This window comes from Carcharhinus amblyrhynchos, unplaced genomic scaffold (assembly GCF_965287045.1).
Source record: "Carcharhinus amblyrhynchos unplaced genomic scaffold, sCarAmb.v2.hapA scaffold_587, whole genome shotgun sequence".
NCBI classification, from domain to species: Eukaryota; Metazoa; Chordata; class Chondrichthyes; order Carcharhiniformes; family Carcharhinidae; genus Carcharhinus; species Carcharhinus amblyrhynchos.
The window spans coordinates 61,908-85,801 of NW_027650327.1; the positions used below are offsets into that span (position 1 = coordinate 61,908).

Sequence of the window (23,894 nt, forward strand, 5' to 3'; positions counted from 1 at the left end):
GCAGTGCTAACCCACTGTGCCACCCACTGGTCCCCACCTCCAATATCCCAAATTGCTTGATGGTGATTTAATCAGGTTTCTTATTGATGAGAAATTGCTGTAATGTGGGAAACATGGCAGTGAATTTACACACAGCAAGATCCCACAGACCGTATTCGTTTTTAAAGGGATGTTGGTTCTGGAAAAGATATTGGCCCAGGACACAGTGAAGACCCAGTTCCCCCAACCTGCTGCCTTCGTGCCCCTCCCCGTGCCCACCCCCACCCCACCCCCCACCCCCAGCCCTGCTCTCCTGGGCGACAGAGGGAGAGGGAGAGAGAGGGAAGGGGAATGAGAGGGGAGACATTCACACTGCAGGATGGGCATTTGTTTACATACTGCCAGGGAACCTGCGCCGGGGGGAGGGGGATCGTGAGGGAGGGGGAAGGGCTGTGGGGGAGGGGCTCTGGGGGAGGGGGAAGGGGCTGTGAGGGTAGGGGGGGCTGTGGGGGTGGGTGAGGGGTCGGAGGGGAGGAGGAGTGCCAGTAGGGGAGGTGCTGTGAGGAAGGGGCTGGAGAGTCACCCCCTCACGGTGATGGTCACAGCAGGTAAGCGCTATCGAATGATTCAGTTACTAAGCTGTTAAAGATATACAGGTTTACCGCAGGGAAACAGGCCCTTCGGCCCAACTTGTCCATACTGCCCTTTCCTTTAAACTCCTAAGCTAATCCCAATTGCCCACATTTGGCCCATATCCCTCTATACCCATCGTACCCGTGTAACTGTCTAAATGCTTTTTAAAGACAAAATTGTACCTGCCTCTACTACTGCCTCTGGCAGCTCATTCCAGACACTCACCACCCTCTGGGTGAAAATATTGCCTCTCTGGACACTTCTGTATCTCTCCCCTCTCACCTTAAACCTCTGCCCTCTAGTTTTAGACTCCCCTACATTTGGGGAAAAGATATTGACGATCTAGCTGATCTGGGCCCCTCATTATTTTATAAACCTCTATAAGATCACCCCTCAGTCTCCTACACTCATAATAAGAACATAAGAAATAGGAGCAGGAGTAGGCCATCTAGCCCTTCGAGCCTGCCCCGCCATTCAATAAGATCATGGCTGATCTGTCACTGCTCAGTTCCACTTTCCCGCCCTCTCCCCATAACCCTTAATCCCCTCTCTTATCAAAAACCCATCAACCCGCGTCTTAAAAATATTTAGCGAGGCAGCCTCCACCACTTCAACGGGCAGAGAATTCCAGAGATTCACCACCCTTTGAGTGAAGAAGTTCCTCCTCAACTCTGTTCTAAACCGCCCCCCCTTTATCTTGAGGCTGTGTCCCCTAGTCCTACTGTCCTTTCTGAGCGGGAAGAGCCTCTCCACCTCTATCCTCTCCATCCCATTCATCATCTTATATGTCTCAATGAGATCTCCCCTCATTCTTCTAAACTCTAACGAGTACAAGCCTAGTTTATTCAGCCTCTCCTCATAGCTCAACCCCCTCAACTCCGGTATTAGCCTAGTAAACCTCCTCTGCACTCCCTCCAAGGCCAAAATATCCTTGCTAAGTGCGGCAACCAAAACTGCACACAGTACTCCAGCTGCGGCCTCACCAATGCCCTATACAGCCGCAGCAAGACCTCCCTACTTTTATATTCAATCCCCCTCGCTATGAAGGCCAGCATCCCATTCGCCTTCCTGACCACCTGCTGCACCTGCAGGCTGGGTTTTTGCGACTCATGCACAAGGACCCCGAGGTCCCTCTGCACCGTCGCCTGCTGCAGTTTTTCACCATGTAAGTAATAGTCCTTCCTACCATTATTCCGACCAAAGTGGACCACCTCACACTTGCCAACATTAAATTCCATTTGCCATTTCCTGGCCCATTCGCCCAGCCTATCTAGATCCTTCTGCAGACTCTCCACACCCTCCGCGCAATTTGCCGTTCCACCAATTTTGGTGTCATCAGCAAATTTCGACACCATACACTCAGTTCCCTCCTCCAGATCATCTATATAAATGGTAAATAGCTGAGGCCCCAGCACCGACCCCTGGGGCACTCCACTAGTCACCAACCGCCAATCCGAATAGCACCCATTGACCCCCACTCTCTGCCTCCTATTTGACAACCAATCCTCTATCCACGCTAACACCCTACCCCCAACTCCATGTCCCCTGACCTTCTGCAATAACCTCTTGTGAGGTACTTTGTCAAACGCCTTCTGAAAATCAAGACAGACCACATCCACCGGCTCTCCTCTATACACCGCCCTAGACACATCTTCATAGAACTCCAGTAAATTTGTCAGACACGACTTCCCTTTAATGAAACCGTGCTGCGTCTGCTCTATCAAGCAATTCCCTTCAAGATGCCTCGCTGTTTCCTCCTTGATGACGGATTCTAACATTTTACCTACAACAGACGTTAAACTAACCGGCCTATAATTCCCTGCCTTTTGCCTGGCACCCTTCTTAAACAACGGCGTAACATTAGCCGTTTTCCAATCTTCCGGCACTTCCCCGGAATCCTCCAGAGAGAAAAGTCCCAGTCTATCCAGCCTCTCCTTATAACTCAATCCATCAAGTCCCGGTAGCATCCTACCCCCTTTCGTGCTCATTTACACACAGCTTTACACAAACATACAAACTCAGAGCAGGAGAAGGTCATTTGGCCCTTCGAGACCACCCTATCGTTCAATAAGACTTTGGCTGATCTAACTGTGGCCTCAACTCCATTTTATTCTCTGTCCCCGATTCTCTCCACTGTCGATCGAGAGTTGATGTAAATCGGCCACACAAACATTCACCAACCTGATCCCCAGGGAAGAGACCTCCACAAGCTCACCGCCTCCCAGAGAAAAACTTCTCATCTCTGTCTTACATCACAAACCCTTTATTTTCAGCTGTATTCCCCCAGCTCTCAGCTCCCCACACAGGGAAACATTCCCTCAGCACCCTCCCTACCAAACTCCCTCAGGGTCAAAGGTTTCAATAAGACCATCCCTCAATCTGATAAACCCCAATGAGTGAAGGCCCAACCTATCAAACCTTTCCTCACTGGACAACCCCCACACCCCAGGAACCTTCTCAGAACTGAACCTCTGACTCAACTCTACATTTTCTTAAATAAGAGACCAAAACAGAGTGAAAGAAAGAGACAGAGAGATAGGAAGAGACAGAGATAGAGGGAGAGACGTAGCGAGGATGGGCGAGAGAGAGAGAGAAAGAGAGAGAGAGAAAGAAAGAGAACGAGAGAGAAAAACAGAGGGAAAGAGGCAGAGAGGAAGAGGGTAAGAAAGGGAGAGAGAAATAACAGGATAGGGAGAGAAGGAGAGAGAAAGAGAGAGAAAAAGAGAGAGAGAGAGACAGAGAGAGGGAGAGGGAAAGAAAGAGAGAGGAATAGAGAGAACAGAATAGGGAAGACGGAGAGAGAGAACAGGATAGGGAAAGAGAAGGGGGGGAATGAGAGCGATAGGGAGACTGGGGGATAGAGAGAGAGAGAAGGGGATAGAGCGCAGTAGAGACAGGGATTGTGTGAGGTTGACCGTACCGATGTTATATCCCGTGGCGATGCATCCATACGGTATAAGGTTCAAATCGAGCGAATTTTCTTGCCAAATGGAATCCATAATCACCAGTGTCTGTGAAAAGATGCAGCAGGGTTAGGTACACACAGGGACTGGTACAGATCGGACAGGGGGCCCCGGACAATCCTCCCCACCAGTCCCAAACACCAATACACAGCCCGAACCCCAATACAGAACCCGAACCCCAATACACAGCCCTGAACCCCAATACACAACCCAAACCCCAATACACAGCCCTGAACCCCAATACACAGCCCGAAACCCAATACACAGCCCTGAACCCCAATACACAGCCCCGAACCCCAATACACAGCCCGGAACCCCAATACATAGCCCTGAACCCCAATACATAGCCCGAACCCCAATACATAGCCCTGAACCCCAATACACAGCCCGAACCCCAATACACAACCTGAACCCCAATACACAGCCCTGAACCCCAATACACAGCCCGAACCCCAATACACAACCCGAACCCCAATACACAGCCCTGAACCCCAATGCACAGCCCTGAACCCCAATATACAGCCCGGAACCTCAATACACAGCCCCAAACCCCAATACATAGCCCGAACCCCAATACACAGCCCGAACCCCAATACACAACCTGAACCCCAATACACAGCCCTGAACCCCAATACACAGCCCTGAACCCCAATACACAGCCCGAACACCAATACACAGCCCTGAACCCCAATACACAACCCGAACCCCATTACACAGCCCTGAACCCCAATACACAGCCCCGAACCCCAATACACAGCCCGGAACCCCAATACATAGCCCTGAACCCCAATACATAGCCCGAACCCCAATACATAGCCCTGAACCCCAATACACAGCCCGAACCCCAATACACAACCTGAACCCCAATACACAGCCCTGAACCCCAATACACAGCCCTGAACCCCAATACACAGCCCGAACCCCAATACACAACCCGAACCCCAATGCACAGCCCTGAACCCCAATATACAGCCCGGAACCTCAATACACAGCCCCAAACCCCAATACACAGCCCGAACCCCAATACACAGCCTGAACCCCAGTACACAGCCCCAAACCCCAATACATAGCCCAAACCCCAATACACAGCCCGAACCCCAATACACAGCCCCAAACCCCAATACACAACCCGAACCCCAATACACAGACTGGAACCCCAATACACAGTCCAGAATCCCAATACACAGTCCTGAACCCCAATACGCAGCCCCAAATTCCAATACACAAGTCTGAACCCCAACATACAGCCTGGAACCCCAATACACAGCCCTCAACCTCAATACACAGCCCGGGAACCCCAATACACAGCCTCAAACCCCAATACACAGCCCTGAACCCCAATAAATAACCCCAGCCCCGAACCCTGATTTCGGTGAGTTGGTGTTTGCTGTGTGACGCTGCCCTCTGATGGTTTCCTGCAGTATCACAGGCAGCTGGACCCATCACTAAAATTCCCAGTCAAATCTGTCTCTGCGTCCACTCATTACCCTCTGAGCTCAGAGTCTCCACAAGGCCATCATGTGTAGGAACAGAGGTAGGCCATTCGGCCCATCTGGTCGGCTCCACCATTCAATGAGATTATGACTGATGTGATAATCCTCAACTCCACTTTCCCATCTTGTCCCCATAACCCTCGATTCCCTAACTGATTAAAAATCTGTCTATCTCAGCCTTGAACACACTGAACCACCCGGCCTCTACATCCTCTCTGCGGTAAAGAACTCCACAGGTTCATTACCCTCTGAGAGAAGAAATTCCTCCTCATCTCTGTGTTAAATGGGTGGCCCCCCCCCCACCCCCCTACCCAAGCCCTAACCCTAACCCTAACGCCCCCCCCACTGTGAGATTCTGCCCTCTGGCCCCAGACCCTCCCACAAGGGAAAACGACCTCTCAGCATCGACCCTGCCACCCACTCCCCGCGCCCCCCCCCACCCCACCCCGAGAATCTGATCTATCTCAATAAGGTCACCTCTCATTCTCCTAAACTCCAATGAGTACAGGCTCAATCTCTTTCCTTCATTAAGGGGATTAAAACCCTTCCCAGTATTCCAGGTGTGGTCTAACTAGTGCCTTGTATAGTTTTAGCAAGACTTCACTATTTTTATATTCCATTTCCTTTGAAGTAAAGGGCAACATTCCATTTGCCTTCCCTGTTACCATCTGAACTTTAGTCATTTATGCACAAGGACCCTGCCCAAAACCCTCTGAGCGGCAGCTTTCTGCAGTCTTTCTCCATTTAAATAATATTCTTCTTACCAAAGTGCATCACTTCACATTTTCCTATAGTATATTCCACCTGGCAAGTTTTTGCTCACTCACTAACCCGTCTATATCTCTCTTTGTGGAATCCTCACCATTTCCATTCCCATCTTTTTTTATTCATTCCTGGTGTCTCTGGCTGGGTCAGTATTTACATAAGAACATAAGAAATAGGAGCAGGAGTAGGCCATCTAGCCCTTCGAGCCTGCCCCGTCATTCAATAAGATCATGGCTGATCTGTCGTGGCTCAGTTCCACATTCCCGCCCGCTCCCCATAACCCTTAATCCCCTCTCTTATCAAGAACCCATCAACCCGCTTCTTAAAAATATTTAGCGAGGCAGCCTCCACCACTTCAACGGGCAGAGAATTCCAGAGATTCACCACCCTTTGAGTGAAGAAGTTCCTCCTCAACTCCGTTCTAAACCGCCTCCCCTTTATCTTGAGGCTGTGCCCCCTAGTCCTACTGTCTTTTTTGAGCGGGAAGAGTCTCTCCACCTCTATCCTATCCATCCCATTCATCATCTTATACGTCTCAATGAGATCTCCCCTCATTCTTCTAAACTCTAACGAGTACAAGCCTAGTTTATTCAGCCTCTCCTCATAGCTCAACCCCCTCAACTCCGGTATCAGCCTAGTAAACCTCCTCTGCACTCCCTCCAGGGCCAAAATATCCTTGCGCAGGTGCGGCAACCAAAACTGATCCCTAGTTGCTGGAGGGCAGCTGAGAGTCAACCACATTGGCTGTGGCTCTGGAGTCACATGTAGGCCAGACTGGGTAAGGATGGCAGATTTCCTGCCCTGAAGAGGCACAGTGGGTTAGCACGGCTGCCTCACAGCGCCAGGGACCCGGGATCGATTCCCGGCCTTGGGTCACTGTCTGTGTGGAATCTGCACATTCTCCTCGTGTCTGCGTGGGTTTCCTCTGGGTGCTCCGGTTTCCTCCTACAATCCAAAGATGTGCGGGTTAGATGCATTGGCTGTGCTTAGATTCTCCCTCGGTGTACCCGAACAGCACTGGAGTGTCGCTACTAGGGGATTTTCACAGTAATCTCATTGCAGTGTTAATGTAAGTCCACATAAATAAATAAGTGAACTGGATGGGTTTATCCTGACAGTGGTTCCATGGTCATCAGTAGATTCTTAAATCCAGATCACTTTTCACTGAATTCAAATTCCACCATCTGCTGTGGTGGGATTCGAACCCGGGTCCCCGGAACGTTAACCGGGTTTCTGGATTAATAATCTAGCAATAATACCACCAGGCCATTGCCTACCTGTGCGTCATTCTCAGAAGTACATTCACTCCCCTAGTTCAAACCATTAATGTATATTGTAAATAACTGTGGACCCAGCGCTGATCCCTAGTGACAGCTCACCATCCTGAAACTTCCCCTCTCATCCCAGCTCTCTGCCTTCTGTCAGTTTGCTAACCCTGGACCCGGGTTTCTCAGGCAGTCAGTGAGTTGTGGCCATGGCGGCTATACCTGGATAATCAGCATGTCCTGCCTCAGGTCATCACCGTGTTTGAAGATTATGCCCACAGGTTGGCACTGAGCGCCAGTGGGATCGGCGCAGGTGAACTCCAGCCACAGAGGCTTTTTCTTGGAGGCCATAATCTTACAGCGGCCAATCTATGGAGGGACAGGAGAACAGTCAACAACAATAACTTACATTTATATAGCATCCCGGACATTGTCAGAAAACAGAATTTGTATCACAGAAACGAATATCAAATATTTGATATCGGGCCAATAAAACGAAACGTTACAACCAGTGACCACGATTCTGGATGATGGTTTGATTGGATTTATTATTGTCACGTGTATTAACATACAGTGAAAAATATTGTTCCTTCCACGCTCTCCAGACATAACATACCGTTCATAGAGAAGGAAAGGAGAGAGTGCAGAATGTAGGGTTACAGCCATAGCTGGGGTGCAGAGAAAGATCAGTTTCACAGGATGAGAGTGAGGTCAGGATTGGAGAGGTTTAGGGAGGGAATTCCTGAGGTCCAGGGAGCTGAAGGCACGGCAGCCAGTGGTTAAAATCAGAAATAAAAACAGAAAATGCTGGGAAGGCTCTGGCAGTGTCTCGGGGGGAGAGAGAAACAGAGTTAACGTTTCGAGTCCAAAATGAGTCTCTGGCCTTTTCAATTCTATTGAAGGCTCACACAGACTTGAAACACCAGGCAGGATTTTCCAGTTGTTCTCACCCCCGGAACCGGGAAATCCTTTCCATGATCCACCCCTCACTCGCTCCGATTCCCGGAGCAGGTGGGACGGTAAATTTCTCTCTTCACAGATGCTGCCGGGCCTGAGGGTTTCCTGTTTTTATCTCCGATTGGCAGCATTCGCGGTATTTTGCTTTGGTTGGAGGCAGAGGTCAGAGTTGGAAGAGTGCAGCGATCTGGGAGGGATGTGGGGCCGGAAGGGGAGGGGGTTTACAGAACAAAGGAGGGGCAAAGACATGGGAGAGAATATTAAAGACCCCGGTGTTGCTGTGAATGTCAGTCACACAAGGAGAGAAACGGTGAGAAACCCCAACAGTCAGTCCACTGCGGGAGGCATCACTGATCTCCTGGAATGGTTCCCTAGTCCGTGACTGGGCTCAGACTCTAACCAGGTGACTGAGGAGAGACCCTGCCCCTGATACAACATTAACAAAACAGTGGGAGAGGCACAAGGAACAAGTGGCCTGTTCTCTGCCCAATCTCTCCGAGACAGGATCCAGAGCAGCAATCCTGGCTTCCAGCCCTCTGCGCAATCAGCATCAAGCGTGTGGGATCTTGCTGAACTGTGTCACATTTAAAGTTTATTTATTAGTGCCACAAGTGGGCTTACATTAACACTGCAATGAAGTTACTGTGAAAATCCCCCAGTTGCCACACTCCTGTTCCGGCACACTGAGGGAGAATTTAGTACAGCCAATGTACTTAACCAGCAAGTCTCTCGGACTCTGGGAGGAAACCCACGCAGACACGAGGAGAATGTGCGGACTCCGCAGAGACAGTGACCCAAGCCGGGAATCAAACCTGTTCCCCGGTGCTGTGAGGCAGCAGCGCGAACCCACTGTGTCACCCAGGTTGTGTAGTGATGGTTTTGTTTCTCACCAGGATGCTGGCAGCCTTGATGTGGGGGTTATAGGGAGCTAGGAAGTCCTGGGGGAGCTCCGTGTTCCTCAACATCTCCTGGAGCAGGCTGTTCGCTGCAATGAGAAAGAGAAAGGTCAATGTGGGCTGTGAGGCTGCAGCGCTGCTCTTCCCTTCTCCCACACAACTCACTGCGGCTGGTCAGCTTGTGTCAGGAGCCAAACCATAAGATATAGGAGCAGAATGAGGCCACTCAGCCCATCGACTCTGCTCCGCCATTCGATCATGGCTGATATTTTTCTCATCCCCATTCTCCTGCCTTTTCCCCATAACCCCTGATCCCCTTATTAATCAAGAACCTATCTATCTCTGTCTTAAAGACACTCAATGACCCAGCCTCCACAGCCTTCTGCGGCAAAGACTTCCACAGATTCCCCACTCTCTGGCTGGAGAAATTCCTCCTCCTCTCTGTTTTAAAGGATTGTCCCTTCAGCCTGAGGTTGTGCCCTCTGGTTCCAGTTTTTTGTACAAGTGGAAACATGTTCTCCAGGTCCACTCTATCCAGGCCTCGCAGTATCCTAAGTTTCAATAAGATTCCCCCCTCATTCTGCCAAACTCCATCGAGTACAGACCCAGAGTCCTCAACCATTCCTCATACAACAAGCTCTTCATTCCAGGGATCCTTTCCAAGGCCGGCACATCCTTCCTTAGATACAGGGCCCAAAAATTACCACTCTACCAACACCTGTCCAGAGGCCCGAGGCCTGTTTCCCCGACTATAGTTGGGGAATAGTTGGGAAATGCAGCAGGTGGTGGGGCCTATTCCTCTCGGCCTCATAGGTGTGGACACAGCCTGGATTCCCTGGTGCTCTACAGCCTGCCCTTCCCAATACACACAGTGACCCCCCCAACTCCCCCAAACAATCAGCAGTCCCATTCCTCTGCAGTCACACCCCTGCCCTCTACCCTACCTATTCCCTCCTTGCCCCTGAACCCCCACCACATTCCCTCCCCGCCTCTGAACCCCAACCCGTTCCCTCCCCTCCCCTGTACCCCCGACATTCCCTCCACACCCCCGTACCCCAACCCATTCCCTCCCCACCCCTGTACCCCCCACATTCCCTCCCCTCCCCTGTACCCCCCACATTCCCTCCCCACCCCCGTACCCCCCCCCACATACCCTCCCCACCCCCGTACCCCCCCACATTCCCTCCCTGCCCCCGTACCCCCCACATACCCTCCCCACCCCCGTACCCCCCCACATACCCTCCCCACCCCCGTACCCCCCCACATACCCTCCCCACCCCCGTACCCCCCCACATACCCTCCCCACCCCCGTACCCCCCCACATACCCTCCCCACCCCCGTACCCCCCCACATACCCTCCCCACCCCCGTACCCCCCCACATACCCTCCCCACCCCCGTACCCCCCCACATACCCTCCCCACCCCCGTACCCCCCCACATACCCTCCCCACCCCTGTACCCCCCACATTCCCTCCCCTCCCCCGTACCCCCCACATTCCCTCCCCACCCCCGTACCCCCCCACATACCCTCCCCACCCCCGTACCCCCCCACATACCCTCCCCACCCCCGTACCCCCCCACATACCCTCCCCACCCCCGTACCCCCCCACATTCCCTCCCTGCCCCCGTACCCCCCACATACCCTCCCCACCCCCGTACCCCCCCACATTCCCTCCCTGCCCCCGTACCCCCCACATACCCTCCCCACCCCCGTACCCCCCCACATTCCCTCCACACCCCCGTACCCCCCCCACATTCCCTCCCCACCCCCGTACCCCCCCACATTCCCTCCCCTCCCCTGTACCCCCCACATTCCCTCCACACCCCCGTACCCCCCCACATTCCCTCCCTGCCCCCGTACCCCCCACATACCCTCCCCACCCCCGTACCCCCCCACATTCCCTCCCTGCCCCCGTACCCCCCACATACCCTCCCCACCCCCGTACCCCCCCACATTCCCACCCCACCCCCGTACCCCCCCACATTCCCTCCCCTCCCCTGTACCCCCCACATTCCCTCCACACCCCCGTACCCCCCCACATTCCCACCCCACCCCCGTACCCCCCCACATTCCCTCCCTGCCCCCGTACCCCCCACATACCCTCCCCACCCCCGTACCCCCCCACATTCCCTCCACACCCCCGTACGCCCCCCACATTCCCACCCCACCCCCGTACCCCCCCACATTCCCTCCCCTCCCCTGTACCCCCCACATTCCCTCCCCACCCCCGTACCCCCCCCACATTCCCTCCCCACCCCCGTACCCCCCCACATTCCCTCCCCTCCCCTGTACCCCCCACATTCCCTCCCCACCCCCGTACCCCCCCACATTCCCACCCCACCCCCGTACCCCCCCACATTCCCTCCCCTCCCCCGTACCCCCCCACATTCCCTCCCCACCCCCGTACCCCCCACATTCCCTCCCCACCCATTCTTCCCGGGGGGGTCTCAGTGAGACAGGCAGCTCAAACTTTTATTCTGGGTGACCCCTGACCTCTCTGAGAGGCTACTCACCATTGGGTGGGAGGTCACTCTTTTCCGGAATGATCTTTTTGATCTCGGTGGCCACCTGGCTGAGACCTTGGACCAACTCAACCTGTTTGCGAAACCCCTCCAACATGGACTTCCCACAGCCAATCAGATAAGCCTCCAGGATGACAGCGAAACGGTCACAGAAATAGGGGGATCCGGTCACCTCACACCGCAGGTACCAGAAGAAAAAATGGCCAATCCACTTACTCTGCGGGAAACAGGGAACTGAGATAGCAGAGGGACAAAAAAATACTCGGAAATCTCTCTGTATCTCCATCAATTCAACACTTCAGAAAGTCACTACCCGGGTAATCCCCTCCTCACAGTCAGCGAGGGGGCTCAACACCCATCCCAGTGACTGGACAACTAACTCCTGACCACAAGGTCACAGGCACAGTGCTGAGGGAGTGTCGCACTGTCAGAGGGTCAGTGCTGAGGGAGTGCCACACTGTCAGAGGGTCAGTGCTGAGGGAGTGCCACACTGTCAGAGGGTCGGTGCTGAGGGAGTGCCACACTGTCAGAGGGTCAGTGCTGAGGGATGCTGCACTGTCAGAGGGTCAGTGCTGAGGGAGTGCCGCACTGTCAGAGGGTCGGTGCTGAGGGAGTGTCGCACTGTCAGAGGGTCAGTGCTGAGGGAGTGCCGCACTGTCAGAGGGTCGGTGCTGAGGGAGTGTCGCACTGTCAGAGGGTCGGTGCTGAGGGAGTGCCGCACTGTCAGAGGGTCAGTGCTGAGGGAGTGCCGCACTGTCAGAGGGTCAGTGCTGAGGGAGTGCCGCACTGTCAGAGGGTCGGTGCTGAGGGAGTGCCGCACTGTCAGAGGGTCAGTGCTGAGGGAGTGCCACATTGTCAGAGGGTCAGTGCTGAGGGAGTGCCGCACTGTCAGAGGGTCAGTGCTGAGGGAGCGCCGCACTGTCAGAGGGTCAGTACTGAGGGAGTGCCGCACTGTCAGAGGGTCAGTGCTGAAGGAGTGCCGCACTGTCAGAGGGTCAGTGCTGAGGGAGTGCCGCACTGTCAGAGGGTCAGTGCTGAGGGAGAGCTGCACTGTCAGAGGGTCAGTGCTGAGGGAGTGCCGCACTGTCAGAGGGTCAGTGCTGACGGAGTGCCGCGCTGTCAGAGGGTCAGTGCTGAGGGAGTGCCGCACTGTCAGAGGGTCAGTGCTGAGGGGGTGCCGCACTGTCAGAGGGTCAGTGCTGAGGGAGTGCCGCACTGTCAGAGGGTCAGTGCTGAGGGAGTGCCGCACTGTCAGAGGGTCAGTGCTGAGGGAGTGCCGCACTGTCAGAGGGTCGGTGCTGAGGGAGTGCCGCACTGTCAGAGGGTCGGTGCTGAGGGAGTGCCGCACTGTCAGAGGGTCAGTACTGAGGGAGTGCCGCACTGTCAGAGGGTCCGTGCTGAGGGAGTGCCCCACTGTCAGAGGGTCAGTACTGAGGGAGTGCCGCACTGTCAGAGGGTCCGTGCTGAGGGAGTGCCGCACTGTCAGAGAGTCAGTGCTGAGGGAGTGCCGCATTGTCAGAGGGTCAGTGCCGAGGGAGTGCCGCACTGTCAGAGGGTCAGTGCTGAGGGAGTGCCGCACTGTCAGAGGGTCAGTGCTGAGGGAGCGCCGCACTGTCAGAGGGTCAGTGCCGAGGGAGTGCCGCACTGTCAGAGGGTCAGTGCTGAGGGGGTGCCGCACTGTCAGAGGGTCAGTGCTGAGGGAGTGTCGCACTGTCAGAGGGTCAGTGCTGAGGGAGCGCCGCACTGTCAGAGGGTCAGTGCTGAGGGAGCGCCGCACTGTCAGAGGGTCAGTGCTGAGGGAGCGCCGCACTGTCAGAGGGTCAGTGCTGAGGGAGCGCCGCACTGTCAGAGGGTCAGTGCTGAGGGAGCGCCGCACTGTCAGAGGGTCAGTGCTGAGGGAGCGCCGCACTGTCAGTTGATAGAATCATAGAATCCCATAGGACAGAAGGGGGTCATTCGGCCCATTGAGTCTGTACCAACCACAATCCCACCCAGGCTCTAACCCTGTAACCTATGAATGTACCTTAGCCAGTCCCCCGACACTAAGGGGCAATTTAGCACAGCCAATCAATCTAACTCGTACATCTCTCGGGCTGTGGGAGGAAACTGGAGCACCCGGAGGAAACCTACGCAGACACGGGGAGAACATGCAGACTCCGCACAGACAGTGACCCAAGCTGGGAATCGAACCCAGGCCCCTGGCGCTGTGAGGCAGCAGTGCTAACCTCTGCGCCACCGTGCTTCCCCCTGTTTATCCCCTGCTTAATGTCATTAAAATTGATTACCTCGTTGCTGTTTCTGGGATCTTGCTGTGCACCGTTTCTCTGCTGTGTTTCCTGCACTATGACAGTGATGACACTTCCGAGAAGTATATTTTCGGGATGAGGTGAGTTGGTGGAAGTGTGAATTGGAACGTCAGGTTTTCCCGGGAACCAGGGGAGGGAGTTACAGTGGGGACGGGGATGAACATGCTGATGTGTCATTGCGCTGTGTTAGACACTCACCCTTAATGCACGGCGAATCAGGAACCTCGCTAACGCGCTGTCGTGGTATGGTTCAAACTTCAACGCCTAAAAAATACAGACAATAAACAACAGCTGAGAGAGCAGTGTGATCAGCCAGCCTTTCCCCACCCCCATGTCTCAGCCTTGGTCAGTTTTTAGATGTCCAGATCACCACAACCGATCCTGGTCCCCCCATATATATGTACATATATTATATATATAATGCATTATATATATTATACATAATATATTATAGTATATATTATAGTATACATTATAATTAATAAAATATTATATACATTTTACATAAGTATATAAAAATATATATATAATATAAATATTATATATTTATAGAATATATATTATTATATATAACATATGTATTACATAAATAATATGTAACTAATTATAGTTAATCTCTTAACTGTAGAAATTCACTTTCTATTGTTAAGAAAGCCCCACCAACACCTCTACTTTCTCAGAAGACGAAGGAGATTTGGTATGTCAATTACAACTCTCGCCATAGATGCACCATAGAAAGTATCCTTTCCAAGTGCTTGGTATGGCCTCCTGCTCTGCCCAAGACCACATAAAACTACAAAGGGTCGTGAACAAAGCCCAGTCCAATACACAAACCAACCTCCCATCTATTGACTTTATTTATATTTCCCACTGTGTCAGAAAAGCAGCCAGTGTAATTAATACCCCATGCACCCCGGACATTCTTTCTTCCACCTTCTTCCATCAGGATAAAGATACAAAAGTCTGAGATCACGTACCAACTGACTCAAAAACAGCTTCTTCCCTGCTGCTGTCAGACTTTTGAATGGACTTAACTCGCATTAAGTTGATCTTTCTCTACATCCTAGCTATGACTGTAACACTACATACTGCACTCTCTCCTTTCCTTCTCTATGAGTGATATGTTTTGTCTGTTTAGTGTGCAAGAAACAATACTTTTCACTGTATGTTAACACGTGACAATAATAAATCAAATCAATTAAAAAAATAGTTGACTGGTTTAATCTGGTTAATAGTAATCCCAGTTCAGGTCTCTTTTCAATGTAGCCAAGGACAAACAGAATGCACCAAGGCTCGGAGTGCAAGATTGGAGTTTGGTAAGTGGGGAATTTGGTATGTGCAGAGTTTGGTGAGAGGGGGTAAGAAGAGTTTATTTCCCTTTGCTCTTTCTATATTTCTCACGCTTTACAATTGGTTGTTATTCAATGACAGGGAAGGAATTTGCTGTTGAATCTGGTAAGTGAGAAGCCTCTACTCTTACCCTGGGGTTTTAAATTGTGCACAACATGGTGGTTACTTTATAAAATATATTAAAGCATGAATAATGAAATAATTTAACAAATTAATTATTTAAAATGCATTAAGGATGGTGGGACCGGTGATGTGTCAAGGCTACAGCGTGTGGAAATTCTTGGTGAACACGGTTTGCAGCTTGAGAAGCTTCAGCTCAGAGCCATCTAACCGGAGGCTGAGCTGCAGACACTGTGATACATCAGGGAGGGAGGGAGTTACCTGGTGGCAGTCATACTCATTAGGATTGAATCTTTCGGTTTGGGAAGTGGTCAGGGACAGGAGAATGTGATTGCAGCTGAGGCAGGTAAGACCCACTGGGCAGGAGTGTCAGCTCCTGCAATCGTCCAACAGGGTTGAGGCTCTTTCAGTTTGTTTGGATGAGAATGGGGGCTGCAGAGTGGATGCTTTGGAGTTGGGGACCACGAGTAGTGTGGCAAAGTTTGCAGATGACATTAAGATGAGAGGCAGAGCAAAGTGCGCAGAGGACGCTGAAAGTCTGCAAAGGGATACAGATAGTCTAAGTGAGCAGGCAAGGGTCTGGCAGATGGAGTACAATGTTGGTAAATGTGAGGTCATCCATTTTGGTAGGAATAACAGCAAAATGGACTATTATTTACAAGGTAAAAATTGCATCATGCTGTTGTGCAGAGGGACCTGGGTGTCCTTGTGCATGAATCGCAAAAAGTTGGTTTGCAGGTGCAGCAGGTAATTAAGAAGGCAAATGGAATTTTGTCCTTCATTGCTAAAGGGATGGAGTTTAAAAACAGTGAGGTTATGTTGCAGCTGTATAAGGTGCTGATGAGGCCACACCTGGAGTACTGTGTACAGTTTTGGTCTCCTTACTTGAGAAAGGATATACTGGCACTGGAGGGGGTGCAGAGGAGATTCACTAGGTTGATTCCGGAGTTGAGAGGGTTGGTTTATGAGGAGAGACTGAGTAGACTGGGGCTATACTCATTGGAATTCAGAAGAATGAGGGGAGATCTTATAGAAACGTATAAGATTATGAAGGGGATAGAGAAGATAGAAGCAGGGAAGTTGTTTCCACTGGTGGGTGAAACTAGAACTAGGGGGCATAGCCTCAAAATAACGGGGAGCAGATTTAGGACTGAGTTGAGGAGGAACTTCTTCACCCAAAGGGTTGTGAATCTGTGGAATTTTCTGCCCAGTGAAGCAGTTGAGGCTCCCTCATTGAATGTTTTTAAGGCAAAGATAGATTTTTGAACAGTGAAGGAATTAAGGGTTATGGTGAGTGGGCGGGTAAGTGGAGCTGAGTCCACAAAAAGATCAGCCATGATCTTATTGAATGGCGGAGCAGGCTCGAGGGGCCAGGTGGCCGACTCCTGCTCCTAGTTCTTATGTTCTTATGGGTTGACTGACCTTGACACTGTGGTACAGGAAGCCATTCAAGTGGGGGGAGCACACAAGAAACTCATGGTTGGAGGGGACAGCGTAGTGAGGGGGATTGACTCTGTTGCAAGGACTAGGAGTCCAGGCGGCTGTGATGCCAGGGTTCAGGACATCAGCTCCAGGCTGGAGGGGAACTTGCAGTAGAAGGGGGAGGTCCTGTTGTCATAGTCAATGTAGGTGCCGATGATGTAGGCAGAATGAGGAAAGAGGTTCTTCATAGAGTGTTTGAGGAACGAGGCACTAAATTAAACCATAGAACCATAGAACATTACAGCTCAGAAACAGGCCTTTTGGCACTTCCTGTCTGTGCTGAACCATTTTTTGCCTAGTCCCACTGACCTGCACCTGGACCATATCCCTCCACACCCCTCTCATCCATGAACCCGTCCAAGTTTTTCTTAAATGTTAAAAGTGAGCCCACATTTACCACTTTATCTGGCAGCTCATTCCACACTCCCACCACTCTCTGCATGAAGAAGCCCCCCCCCACAATATTCCCTTTAAACTTTTCCCCCTTCCCTTAACCCATGTCCTCTAACTTTTTTAAACAACAGGGTCTCCAAGGTTATAATCCCTGGATTGTTATCTGAACTGTGTGCAAATTGGCAAAGGGTACATAAAATTAAAGAGCTGAATACGTGGCTCAGAGACTGGTGTGGGAGAAGTGGTTTTGGTTTGTGGGGTACTGGGGAAAGTAGAGGCTGTAGCGCTGAGACAGCCGACAACTGAACTGTGCTGAGACCAGCGTTCCTGCAAATTACTTAACTAGGGGAGTAGAGAGGGCTTTAAACTAAATAGGTAGCAGATGGTTCTGAAGAGGAGAAATGTGGGTTTACGAAGCGAATGTATATCGATGCGGAAGGCTGAGAGGTTCAGCATGAAAGATTGGCAGACATTTATGCAAATAATTCATAACTCACAACTAAATCCCAGTGAGGAAGAAAGATTTTCGGGAGGGGGGAAATCATTTATGGTTAAACAAGGAATTTGGGATAGGATTAAACAGAAAAATAGATATATAGAAAGTGATAAAGATAGAGGTAAGGCAGAGGATTGGGGAGATTTTGAAAAACAAACAAAAGAAGGCCCAAAAGATGAAGAGGGAGAAGATGAACTATGAGGAAAAACTTGCAAGTAATATATAAATATATAAAATGAATATTTAACATATAAAAAGGAAGAGAGAGGCCAAAGTGAACACAGGCTCCTTCGAGAATGAGACTGGAGAAATAGTAATGGGGAACGAGGAAATGGCAGAGGAATTAAATAAATACTTTGCGTCAGTCTTCACAGTGGAAAACACTAATAACATTCCAAAAATACTAAACAATTAAGCAGGAATCAGAAGGGAGCAGGAAATAAATACAATAATTATCCCTAGAGAATACATACTAGAAAATTAATGAGGTTAAAGGCTGATAAATCCCCTGGACCTGATGGGTTGCTTCCCAGGATATTGAAGGAAGTAGCTACAGAGATAGTCGATACACTGTTGGTAATCTTCCAAGAACCCTTAAATTCTGGACAAGTCCCAAAAGATTGTAAATCTGTCAATATAATACCCTTTTCAAAAAGGGAAGGAGAGAAAATCAAATATAGCTTAACATCTGTCACTGGGAAAATGTTACAGTCCATTGTAATAGTGGAGCATTTAGAAATAGGCAATATAATCAGGCAGAGACAGCATGGCTTCGTGAAGGGGAAATCATGCCTGTCAAATTGATTAGATTTCTGTAAGGTGGTAACAATCAGGATAGATAAAGGGGAACTAGTCGATGTAATATACTTGGATCTCCAAAAAATGTTTGATAAGGTACCACACAAAAGGCTGCTTAATAACATAAGCACCCATGGTGTTGGGGATAGTATATTATCATGGATAGAGGATTGACGATTCAATAGAAGACAGAGTGTTGGGATAAGAGGGGTATTTTCAAGATGGCAACGTTTGAACTTGGCATTGGAGGCAGTCCAGAGAAGGCTCATTAGTTCGATCTCGGGTATGGAGGGATTTTCTTACGAGGGGAAGGTTGAGTAGGTTGGGTCTGTCCTCGTTAGAGTTTAGAAGAATGAGAGGCGGCCTTATTGAGATACGTCAGGTTCTCAGGGGGTTTGACAGGGTCGATGCTGAGAGGATGTTTCCCCTTGTAGGTGAGTCACAGGTCAGAGGGCACTGAGTAAGGGGTCACCCATTTAACACAGGGATGAGGAGGAATTTGTTCTCTCAGAGGGGAGTGAATCTGGGGATTTCTTTCCTGCAGAGGGCTGGAGAAGCAGGGTGGTTTGGTAAGTTCAAGGCTAAGATAGACAGATTTTTAATCAGTAAGGGAATCGAGGGCAGTGGGGATAAGACGGGGAAGTGGAGTTGAGGATTATCACATCAGATCAGTCATTGTCTCATTGACTGGCAGACCAGACTCGATGGGCTGAATGGCCTCCTGCTCCTATGTCTTATGGTCTTATGCAGGTCAGTGAACACAGAGTGGTATGTGGATGGGTCCATGTGAATTCAGATGTAACCACCAGAGTTTTGGATGATCTCAGCTTTCCAGCAGGGAGGATGTAGCTGGAATTTGTGGAGTCTGGGGGGAGCATGGGTGAGGGTTTCTGCAGCGGCTGAGCTGAGGGTGAGGTTGGGTAATGTTACAGAGGTTTCACTGAGCTTAATCCCAGGTCAATGTGACAGCAAAGTCCCATGGCGGACTGTGACGGTGGGAGTGTGTGGCTGGTGGCTCAGGGACACAGTTTGGAGCAGGAACCAAGACAAATTGTTTTGATCTTCTCAATATTAATCCCACCTGGAGAATCACGCATATTCAGCTGTTGAATAGATTCAAGTTTGAGATTAATACATTTTTGTTTCTAAGAGAATCAAGGAATAAAATGGATCTGAGTTCAAAAGTTCAGCCATGGGTGATAGGACAGACTTAAGGGGCTGAATGGTCTCCTCTGATTATATTTCTCATATATTTATATAGTCATGCAGCACAGAGACAGGCCCTTCGGCCCACCATGTCTATGCTGACCATCTAATACCAGTCTGTACTAATCCCACTTACCAGCACTTGGCTCATGGCCCACTATGCCTTGACGATTTAAGTGCTCATCCAGATGTTTCTTCAATGTTGGAGGGTCTCTGCCTCCACCACCCTCCCAGGTAACACGTTCCATATTTCCACCTCCCTCTGAGTGAAAAGATTGTTTCTCAAATCCCTTCCAAACCACTTACTCCTCACCTCAGCCCTCTGCCCTCTGCTCTGCATTCTTACTCCTGGAGTCATTCTCCAGCATAGGTCCATACCCAGGGGAAAGAGGAGTGATTAGAAACTGCCCTCACCTGTACGAGCTGCAGGAGATATCTCAGCAGGTGGTCACTGTCTAACTCCTCCAGCCGTTTAACAGATAACACCCTCACTTTCTCATCAGCAATATCAATGCTGAGGAGTTCCAGAGCAATCGAAATGTCCAGTTCCAGGGGATTCCAGTGGTCAAAGAGCCAATGAACCTCCTCCACTGCATTCAGATCCCCCCATTGCACAGTGCTGAGGAACTTGGGCAGTGAAAGGCTGTACTGGCCACAGGCCTCAGTGAATCGTTTCATTCTATTCTGCTTTGGAACGCCCAGGGAAGCCCCAGCACCTTCATACTTCACTTCCTCATTTGTTGGGAGGTCCTCATCATCTGACGATTGGTCGATCTTACTGGATCTTGACTTCCTGCCGCTTGGTAAGACCACTGGGTAATTGTATGTGTCCAGCACGATACAGATTGCCGTCGAGTTCTCAATATCTGGATTAGTCTTGGATGAGCGTTTATCTACCTCATGGGTAACAAGACTTTCCTCACGACTTGAGTAAGGCCACATGTGAAGAATATGTTCGCCTTGCTGAAGGAATGACCTGTGGTCTATCAGGAGGAGGTTGACAAAGTAGAGCAGCTTGCTTTTCCCTCTGGACAAATCTCCGTCTTTAGTGGTTGGTGGGGCTGACTTTCCTTCCTTTGAGCTGGAGCTCTCCGAGTCCAGTCCGTACACTGACAAACTCAACCTCGATCCTTGGGGGATGTTCTTCACCAAGATGTCAAACTCAAGCCAAGTATTCCACAAAATCTCTTCACCGAAAGGCATGGATTGAGACCTTGTGGATGAGAGGACATTCTTTGCGTGACACACGGTGGCCTCCACATATACATTTGGGAGGCTTTTGTTTGGTAGGATTGGAATGTCCAAACCCACAAGCTTGACACGAAAGTACTGATTACAATCCCAGAGTGACAAAGCCAGAATCTGCTCAATATCCTTGCCTCTGAGTGTCAGTTGCTCATGGGTGGCTGTGAGACCTGTGCATGGGTCAACCAAAGGCCAGTCCTCAATGTTGACCTTATCATCTACAAGGGGTGGAGAGGGCATCAATGCCAGTTGGAGCTCCTCCTTATTCTTGATGCAACGCCTGACCCAAATGAAGTCAACCAGCGACCAGTTTCCCGTGATGTACTCTTCTCTTCCACAGACCTTCAGGACTAAGCTACTATCGGTATCACTGATTAGCAATTGTCTGTCCACCATCTTCTGTGTACAGGCATTAATGACCATGTCTGGTGTGTCATAAATGCCCACCTTCATTTTATGACTAGTGCCATTGTAATAGATAGTGACCAGTATCTCCTTGCTAATTTGATTCACAGAGCTGGTGGGGAGAGGGTTTGATGCCAGCCAAGGTTCCATTGCATAATCCCGACTGTTTCGCTTGTGAACCTCAGTCTTCCTCGCAGCAGTCAGCTTTCTCCGTGTACAGGCCAACTCACTCTGGTCATTGGTAACGCTACTCTTTATATCATAGCCAATCAGATAGGTCAGCTGCTTCCAGAATTCCACATCCTCTCCTGTCTCCTTGTGTCTTTTTCTGACATAAACCTGACCCCCCTTGGAACCCAAATTCTTCCAGTACTTCACCAAGTCCAGAGTTAGCAGAAACTGTTGATCATCATAAATCTCAAACCAAGTGGGTCCTTTCTTGTAGAGGAGTTGATAGGAGTCAGGATTGGAAAGTTTGTAGAAGGAAGGTGTTGCACTTTCATTAATTGCCTTCATCCATATTAATAACCGCAGGTTTCTCACTGTGCTATTGATGGGTAATTCCACCCTGACCATCTCACTGTGGCCATTGCAGGCTTGTTGTGTTGGCAACACACAAATGAAGAGCATTGAGCCTGAATCAGTGATAGGTCCCGTGTTGCATCGTTTAGTTTGATTCTTATCCTGGTCAGTGCTGAGTCGATCTGGCAAAGGATCCATGTTCATCTTCTGTAGGCTACAAAATAGACAAAAACCAATCAGCAAATACAGAAAGACATTGTTCCAGTATTTCAATTCAAGACAATTGCCCCTTAACTGGGTAAGAGAGAACAGGAAGGGAATGGATTCTGTTCTTACACTACTGCAAGGCAGCACAGAGTTATCATCAGAGCAAAGCTCCCTCTATTCCTACTGTCAATGCCTGGTAACTGTTTCACTTGTGGGTCCATTGATGGCCTAAACAGCTTGATGTTAATCTGCACGGAGTGATCCACAGAGGTGGATCAGTCAGGAGTGTGATGGAACACTCCCCACCTGCCTGGATGGGGGCAGCTCCAACTACACTCGAGAAGCTCAACACCATCCAGGGCAAAGCAGCCCATCTGATTGGCACCCCACCCACTGCCTTAAACACGGCATGGTGGCACAGAGGTTAGCACTGCTCCCCCTCAGCACCAGGGATCCAGGTCCAATTCCTGGCTTTGATCACTGTCTGTGTGGAGTCTGCACGTTCTCCCTGTGCCTGCGTGGGTTTCCTCCGGGTGCTCCAGTTTCCTCCCATGATCCAAAGATGTGTGGGTTAGGTGCAATGGCCATGCTAATTGTCCCTTAGTGTCCTGGGATGCATAGGTTAGCGGTATTAGCAGGGGGGATAGGCCTGGGTGGGATTGTTGTCAGTGCAGACTTGATGGGCCGAATGGGCTCCTTCTGCCCTGTAGGATTTCTAATATTCTTCCACCACAGATGAACAGCCGTGTGTACCATTTTTGAGTTGCACTGCAGGAACTCACCAAGGCTCCTTCGACAGCACCTTCCGAACTCGTGACCTCTAACATCTAGAAGGACAAGGGCAGCAGATACCCGGGAACACCCCCGCCTGGAGATTCCCCTCCAAGCCACTCACCATCCTGACTTGGAAATATATCACCGTTCCTTCACTGTCACTGAGTCAAAATCCTGGAACTCCCTCCCTAACAGCACTGTGGGTGCACCTACACCACTGCAGCGGTTTAGGAAGGGAGCTCACCGCCACCTTCTGAAGGGTAAATCGCGATGGGAAATAAATGCTGGCCAGCCCGTGGCGCTCACGTCCCAATCATTACTTTCTTTAAGGGATAAGCAGGGTACCTTTTGAGAACAGAGCAGCTGCTTCATAAAGAATGGACCTCCCCGAGGTCCCAGTGTAACATCGCCCGGCTTTCTGTCACCCCAATTACCTGACATCCAAAGCGTTGTAATTTTCAAACAGATTCTGAGACAGGCTTCACCGCGGGGTGAGAGATTCTGGCAGCTGCTTTCGGCCTCAAGGCAAGATTAAAGTTCAAACAAGAGACCGAGCTAAGCTGAGGGGAACCAGGGATCCTGATGGAGTTGTAAAGTTCCACAGCGTTAGGGATGGAATCACTGCTGAACTGGTATTTATGTGCCAGTTGAGTTGAATTCAAGCTGGGGTGTAAATCACTGCAGCTTCCTCATTCCACGTTAATCAGTTACCTGTTCTACCAGTTAAACAACAAGATCCAATTTCAGTAGCTCTTCCCCTCTCTACTTGTATAAAGCTGGGAACCTTTATCTCCCCTTTATTCTTTCTGGGGACAACTAATCGCAGTCTTTTCCCTGGTTTCTGTGGCTATGACTTATCTTTCATTCCCTCCCCCTGCAGTATAAATATCTCCCACTTTCTCTGCCTTTTAGCTTTGACAAAGTGTCATCTGGACTCGAAACGTCAGCTCTTTTCTCTCCTTACAGATGCTGCCAGACCTGCTGGGATTTTCCAGCATTCTCTCTTTTGGTTTCAGATTCCAGCATCTGCAGTAATTTGTCTTTCTCCCCCCAGTACTTTCACAAGATTCAAAGTCCCTCCCTCTTCACACACTGATCTCTTTACTTATTATGAGG

The 23,894-nt window shown here is 50.4% G+C and overlaps 1 protein-coding gene across 1 annotated transcript in view; it reads right to left on the bottom strand.

Moving 5' to 3' along the window:
- LOC145339650 (phosphatidylinositol 4,5-bisphosphate 3-kinase catalytic subunit gamma isoform) overlaps positions 1-23,430 on the bottom strand; it is a 32,341-nt gene extending 8,911 nt beyond the window's left edge. Inside the window, exons 1-7 of the mRNA XM_080184164.1 lie at positions 23,213-23,430; positions 20,040-22,011; positions 13,979-14,044; positions 11,466-11,691; positions 8,946-9,040; positions 7,321-7,467; positions 3,533-3,623 (exon numbers count right to left, since the gene is read on the bottom strand). Coding sequence (XP_080040290.1) covers positions 3,533-3,623; positions 7,321-7,467; positions 8,946-9,040; positions 11,466-11,691; positions 13,979-14,044; positions 20,040-22,001 — 2,587 coding nt within the window. The 5' untranslated portion in view covers positions 22,002-22,011; positions 23,213-23,430. The remainder of the gene's footprint in view (positions 1-3,532; positions 3,624-7,320; positions 7,468-8,945; positions 9,041-11,465; positions 11,692-13,978; positions 14,045-20,039; positions 22,012-23,212) is intronic.
- Positions 23,431-23,894: the final 464 nt, after the last annotated feature.